The following is a 7,408-nucleotide window of genomic DNA, read 5'->3' on the forward strand; positions in this document are numbered from 1 at the left end:
ACCCACAAGCACTCTCTGACTCCCCATAAAAAGGTAAAGGAACCCCTGGCCATTAGGTCCTGTCGTGACCGACTCTGGGATTGCGGCGTTCATCTCACTTTATTGGCCGAGGGAGCCCGTGTACAGCTTCTGGGTCATGTGGCCAGCATGAGTAAGCCGCTTCTGGAAAACCAGAGCAGCACACGGAAACGCCGTTTACCTTCCTGCCAGAGTGGTACCTATTTATCTACTTGCACTTTGACGTGCTTTCAAACTGCTAGGTTTGCAGGAGCAGGGACCGAGCAACAGGAGCTCACTCCGTCGTGGGGATTCGAACTGGCAACCTTCTAATCAGCAAGTCCTAGGCTCTGTGGTTTGACCCACAGTGCCACCCGCGTCCCTCTGACTCCCCATACATTTAGCCAAATCATATCCCTACTCACAACCTTTGGGAAACAGGAACTGAGGGTTCCCATAGGTGAAGGGGATAAGCATGGGGCCAGAAATTTAAGGGGAAGGAGCTGAGCTCTAAGTCATGTTAGCATACTCTTGATCCTCACCCTACTTTTGAGAAGAACATATCAGAGACACCTGAAAAGCAGCAGGGAGCCTTCCAGATGGATGCTCATTCTGCTCCCTCCACCTGTGCAAGATTTACACAGTGTTTGCACAACGCCGTTGGCATGAAAACGCCCTCCTCTATTTCCCTTCTCTCTGTTATACTGGATTTAACCCTTTCCCCCAGGGTGAACCTGATAAGTAGGCCTGGCACCAGCAAGTCAGCCAGATCAAGGGTCTGGGGGAGGGGCACGGGAGCCCCTTCACCAGCCCGACTCATTTGTGGCGCCCTTCATCCTCCCACTGGGTCTCTGGGTGCAAGCAGAGCACTCGAGAGCACTGCTACCCATCTATAGTTGAAGTATGTCTGGGGCCCATAAAGAAGGCTGATCGCCAAAGAATTGACGCTTTTGAATTCTGGTGCTGGAGGAGACTCTTGAGAGTCCCATGGACTGCAAGAAGATCAAACGCATCCATTCTTAAGGAAATCAGCCCTGAGTGCTCACTGGAAGGACAGATCCTGAAGCTGAGGCTCCAATACTTTGGCCACCTCATGAGAAGAGAAGACTCCCTGGAAAAGACCCTGATGTTGGGAAAGATGGAGAGCACAAGGAGAAGGGGACGACAGAGGACGAGATGGTTAGACAGTGTTCTCGAAGCTACAAACATGAATCTGACCAAACTGCGGGTGGCAGTGGAAGACAGGAGTGCCTGGCGTGCTCTGGTCCAGGGGGTCATGAAGAGTCGGACACGACTGAACGACTAAACAACAACAACAACAAATGTCTGGGGCCCCAATGGAGGGCACAGAGCAATGCTGCCCCTAGTGGTGGCAGCAGAGGAAACAAGTGGCGCTCACAGCTGCTGAGATCAGACCAAGTCCTGACCTGGCCAGAGGGTACATGTGTGTGAGTCCCACTGTTGGCATCATGCCAAGCTCCCAAAGGCTGGCGCAGGCCTTGCCAACGAGCTTACCAAAAGAACCCCACCCAGTTGCCAACGCCTCATTTGCAGTGTCTGAGCAACAGGACCGCAGCACTGAGCCCCTGCCTGCAGGCCGGAACAAAGACAAATCTAGAAAACCACATAATAAGGCAACCGTGCCTCGGAGGGCAGAAAAACCCTGGGTGCAAATTAAAGAGAGCAATTTCCCAGGTGAGGACAAGAAAGCAAAGTAACAGCTGTTTGGATCTGCTGTGGCTCAAATAGACTTTCCCAGAGGAGGCAGTGAAAAACAAACCAACCCCGAAACCGTGGAAAGCACTGCCCTGCACCCCAAGATTTTCCAGTAGGCAAAGCAGGGAACAGCAGTGGCGTAGCGTGGGTTGTCAGCACCCGGGGCAAAGCAAGTAATTTGCGCCCCCTAACCCGTGGATTTGCGCCCCCTAACCCTAACCCCCAGATGTTGCGCCCGGTGCGGCCGACCCCCCTGCACCCCCCATGCTACGCCACTGGGGAACAGGAGGAGAAAAGGAGGCGATGCTCTTGAGAAAGAAAACCATGTGGAGAGGATGAGAAAGAGGAAGAAAACTGACCTTGGAGAAGCTGACTGTCAAATGGTCCCATTCCGAAAATCTGCAAGGTGCAGGTTTTACAACTGAGATGCTCAAGCAGCAGCTCAGTCGTGTAACAGAAGAGGAACTAATTAAAGTGATCTCTCTGATCCCTCTTCCTCCCTCTCTCTCTCTCTCTCTCTCTCTCTCTCTCTCTCTCTCTCTCTCTCTCTGCACAACCCAGAAGTGGGGAGTTTGGGACTGGCCATCACAATACTGGGGAAATCCCGGAAAGGGGACAAAATAGGAAATCCCCTTTTATTCTGGCACCACCGGTCAAGAGCAGGAAGCATCCTCCTCCCTGCTGCACACATTAACTATGCCACCTGTTGCACAACTTTGAAGGCAGCCCCTTTTAGTTTCCTAATCTGCCTCACTGCAAAAGAAATAAACAAACCCACAGTCCTTGCTGCAAGGAGACCTTGCAAAGCCAGAAACTTACCCGACGCTGGTAGAGCCCTCTGCTCCGCTCTCCCCCCTTGGATGTCAAGACAGCACACGAAACCTCAGCCTCAGTCCCACCCCAGGAATAAAAAGAGACCACCACATGAGACCTTCTGTTCACCGTCCGTGCAACACGCAGCTCATGAGAGCAGAAGTGAAAGTAGGCAAGAGTGTGCTTTATTTTCACTTTCGGTCCTATTTTGTTGCTTGTGATCCAAATTTATCTTGCCATACTTTGTTCAGGAAGCCTGCGGTACACTCCCACATTAACTCCAACAGAATGACCAATTATTATTGCTGCATACCACCCCTACCTCCAAGTGATGTAATAATAATAATAATTCTTATTCTTATTCTTTATGTACCACCCATCTGACTGGTTTCCCCCCGTCACTCTGGGCAGCTTCCAGCAAACTAAAACACAATAAGACATCAAACATTAAAAACTTCCTTAAACAGGGCTGCTTTCAGATGTCTTCTAAAAGTCAGAAAGTTCTTTATTTCCTTGAAATCTGATGGGAGGGCGTTCCACAGGGCGGGCGCCACTACCGAGAAGGTCCTCTGCCTGGTTCCCTGTAACCTCACTTCTCGCAGTGAAGGAACTGCCAGAAGGCCCTTGGAGCTGGACCTCAGTGTCCGGACTGAACGATGGGGGTGGAGATGCTCCTTCAGGTATACTGGGCTGAGGCCGTTTAGGGCTTTCAAGGTCAGCACCAACACTTTGAATTGTGCTTGGAAACGTACTGGGAGCCAATGTAGGTCTTTCAGGATCAGTGTTATATGGTCCCGGTGGCCGCTCCCAATCACTAGTCTGGCTGCTGCATTCTGGATTAGTTGTAGTTTCCGAGTCAAAGGTGTGTTGCAGTAGTCAAAGCAGGGGATAACCAGAGCATGCACCACTCTGGTGAGACAGTGCGCAGGCAGGTAGGGTCTCAGCAAGCATACCAGATAGAGCTGGTAGACAGCCACCTTGGAAGCAGAACTAACCTGTGACTTCATGGACAGCTGTGGGTCCAAAATGACTCCCAGGTTGCACACTTGTTCCTTTAGGGGCACAGTTACCTCATTCAGGACCAGAAATCTCCCACACCTGCCCGCCAGGGTTCGCGTTTCCTTTTGGGAATGAGGCACAGCAGAGCCTGTGATGTCTTTAGGATATTTTGCTTATTTACACATCTATTTGCAACCTGAGCCTACGATGGAGGGTTTCCATAGCATTATGAACACCGCAGTACCGTCTTGTTTCTCCCAAAGCCACAGGCTTTGATTCAAAGCAGAAATCAAACATTACCTCTGACTCTCTGCTCGACTCTCTCTCCAGCTTGCTGCTTGACTTCTAAGTCACATTAACCCTTCTAAAACTCCCTATTCTAAACTCTGGCTTTATTTCTCAAGGGAGGGGGCCCCCATTTGCAGTCTTGCACCATGCCCCTTAGTCCTCCTTAATGGCCCATAATTTCTATGGGACCCTGTATGTAAGTGGCCTCCATGACTCTTTCTATCGGCCCATATGGGACCAGCGCGAGTGAAGGGCCTGGTGAACTTTTAATTCCCTACCCCTACAGTTATGATTCGCGGGTTCCCACATAATTTTATTTTGTTTTCAAATGTGATTCAAATTGTATTTTAAACTAATTGTTTGATTTTGTGTTGTGTGTAAATAAAAATTATATTATTATTGTTGTTGTTATTATTACTATTATTATTATCACCCTGCCAATCACCCTCAGGCTATCCTGGCTAGTCCAAGAATGAGAAGCTTTGATTAATTTCTAATACTACCTGGTTCTAGAGATGAGATGGGTCTGTTACCCAGCTTAACACCCAACTCAGAACGTTATTTTTGTGGTTTGTTGCAAGTGGCGCCCGCCCTGTGGAACGCCCTCCCATCAGATGTGAAGGAAATAAGCAGTTATCTTTAAAAGACATCTGAAGGCAGCCCTGTTTGGGGAAGTTTTTAATATTTAATTATGTATTGTTTTTAACACTCGATTGGGAGCCGCCCAGAGTGGCTGGGGAAACTCGGCCAGATGGGCGGGGTATAAATAATAAATTATTATTATTATTATTACTGGTATTCAGAAGCATTGCTGCCTGCAACTGTGGAGCTGAAGCATAGCCATCATGACTAGAAGCCACCAATAGCACTCTCCTCCATGAATCTTATTCTCCAGGCTCTGGCCATTGAGGTCCTAATGTCCCCACTGTGGAAGGACGTGTGGGCCTAGAATTGGCCTCCACAGTCACTTACGGACTCATTGTTAAAACCGTGTTTATGGAAGACAATCTTACTCGGCTACGAGGAATCGCCGAAGAAGAAGGTGGTCTAGGACATGGGTGGGCAAACTAAGGCCTGGGGGCTGGATCCGGCCCAATCACCTTCTAAATCTGGCCCGCAGATAGCCCGGGAATCAGCGTGTTTTTACATGAGTAGAATATGTGCTTTAATTTAAAATGCATCTCTGGGTTATTTGTGGGGCATAGGAATTTGTTCATTCCCCCCAAAATATAGTCTGGCCCCCCACAAGGTCTGAGGGACAGTGGACCGGCCCCCTGCTGAAAAAGTTTGCTGACTCCTGGTCTAGGAGGTTCCTCTGGAAGTTATAGCTCAACTGCCTCAGGCACAACATCTGCCCATCTTCTGCAGCCAGCTCTGAGCCCTGACCCAGACGTGCTTCCATATCTGATGTCCCTACAGCACCCAACTCTGTGCCCAGATCACTGCTGTGGCTAAAGGGGTCGTGCCTGCAAGGGATGGGGAAGTGATCTGATTCAGTTTGGATCCGAAAGCAAACTGCCCCTAACCTGAGCTTTCTGAAACAATACAGGAACCAAAACACAGCCAATCCCCCAGCATCCGGACTTCTCCAAATGCCGATGTGCCAAACAAGCTCAAAGGAAATGCATGTGATGCTCAGGTAAAATGCGTACAAAACGCATCTATTTGTGAAAAGCGAGAGAAGATTGCTTTGCAAAAATGTGGACGGTGCAGGCGAAATCTGAACACAGACTTGCGTGGATCAGGAGGGATCCGTTGATGAATTTTCAAGAGAACTTTAAAAATCAGTAAATCTTAACCTGATGCGGAAATGGAGAGAACTGAATTTAGGATTGGGAAAAGGAGAAACTGAGGGGAAATGATAGATTCACCCACCCCTATTGCCTTCTCCATTTGCTCTCCATGTGCTAAACATTGATGTGCAACCTCAAAGTTCCTGCTCTCTCTTAGGGTCATAGAACCCCTATAATGACTCATTGCAATGCAAGACTCACAATGAAATAATGCTGGGCAGATGGCCATCTGACCTTTGTTTAAAAACCTTCAATGGAGGACAGTCTACCACCTTCCTAAGGAATCCACATTCCACTGTCAAATGGCTTTTATCACCAGGATAATCCCCTTTTTGTCATTTGAATCCATTGGTGCAGACATGCCAACAGTCCTACTGTTCAGGATTGGAAAGCTTTGAAGCGCATAGCCCACTATTTGAAGGGGACTTTGCACTACAGACTGAGGTTCACAAGTCAGAAGACTGGATGTCTTGAAATCTTTGCAGATGCTAGTTTTGGAAGTGACACCACGGATGGTACCAGCACTTCTGGAGTGTGCTACATGTACAACCACTGTCTGTTTGACTGGCTGTGCAAAAAGCAGACGACAGTAAGCCTGAGTTCCTGTGAAGCAGAACTCAATGCCCTGTCATTTTCACTCATGGATCGTGAATGGTTGATGCAACTGTTTCAGGACATCAGAGTTTCTGTGAAATGTCCTATACAGGTGTATCAAGACAATAGATCCTGTTTGGCTTTGCTGAACTCAGAGTTGCAAGCAAAGAACCAAATACTTGCCGATTAAGTTACATCGTGCAAGAGAGTGTATTCAGAAAGGACTCATTCAAGTGTCCTACATGCCAGGAAATGAAATTCCTGCAGAATCCTACCCTCTGGAGCAGCCGAAAACAAGCTTGCTCCACCATCCATGTGAAAGCCTGCTAAGTATTTGGTCATTTTCCTTTACTGGACTGGGTAGCCCTTAAAATGAAAGGCTCCTTTGCCCAGAAATGCCTTTGGAATAGAGGACTGTCCATTGATAAATAAGACACACAGGGCATCCCATCACTCGCAGAACTGAGAACGGATGGACGGCAGAATTTCTGCACTGAAAATGTTGAGCAAGTGTATGATAAAGGAAGAAAAAGCAAACTTACTACTCATGCTTCTAGCTGATGCTGCACCATGTTGGCTCAATTGCATGGCCGATTTTTCCACCAAGGTCAACGAAATCTTCCTTGCTAGATCCTCTCTGTCCCTTTCGTGGAGCAACGTCTGGTAGTATTCCTTGGATATGACTCCTCCTTCCAACATGAGGTCTAAAAGCGCCTGAATCTGGGTGGAAGACGCATCACAGATGATTCCTCTGACCCCTGGCAAGATCTTCCCAAAGAGATCCATGCCGGGGACGTCAACGGTGTGAAGAGGATTTGAGACAGACTCCGGATTATTGACACTTATTCTGTATGCATGTAAAAGAAAACACGCAAAAAGTTGAAGTGAAAAAGAGTTGTAGCAACAGTTTCTCAGGACTCTTGCAAGTGCATTTCCTCATTTAATTGAAGTTATGAATGTGACTACCAACTAAATCTAACCACAATGTTTTGATTTAATGCTAGCGCAGCAAGAAATATCTTCAAACCATGTGTGGCACCTATGAAGAAGAATTCAGGGTCTGTCTGGTTCCCTCACAGTGACCAAGCAGATGCTCATGAGAAGACCACAGACCATGGAGGAAAGCTGTTGCAAACAAAACTGCCAATATCTATGGTGTGCTGAGACCACATTCAGAGTCATACTAACCCCCCAAAGAATTATGGGAG

General features: G+C 48.0%; 1 protein-coding gene across 4 annotated transcripts in view; it reads right to left on the reverse strand.

The window, feature by feature from the left end:
• The window catches only part of CIITA (class II major histocompatibility complex transactivator), a 1,021,617-nt gene extending 1,014,481 nt beyond the window's left edge, over positions 1–7,136 (reverse strand). For 2 of the 4 annotated variants that reach the window (XR_014504902.1, XM_083413357.1), the window contains exon 1: positions 2,533–2,786. Coding sequence is in view for 1 of the 4 variants with exons in the window: in XM_083413356.1 (XP_083269482.1) it covers positions 6,743–6,986 (244 nt within the window). In the remaining 3 variants the exon portion in view is untranslated. Of the gene's footprint in view, positions 1–2,072; positions 2,224–2,532; positions 2,787–6,742 lie in introns of those variants that run through there. The other 2 variants (XR_014504903.1, XM_083413356.1) reach the window with 2 other exon arrangements.
• Between the last annotated feature and the right edge of the window lie 272 nt (positions 7,137–7,408).

Source organism: Podarcis tiliguerta (assembly GCF_965153285.1).
Source record: "Podarcis tiliguerta genome assembly, chromosome: 14".
Classification (NCBI taxonomy): Eukaryota; Metazoa; Chordata; class Lepidosauria; order Squamata; family Lacertidae; genus Podarcis; species Podarcis tiliguerta.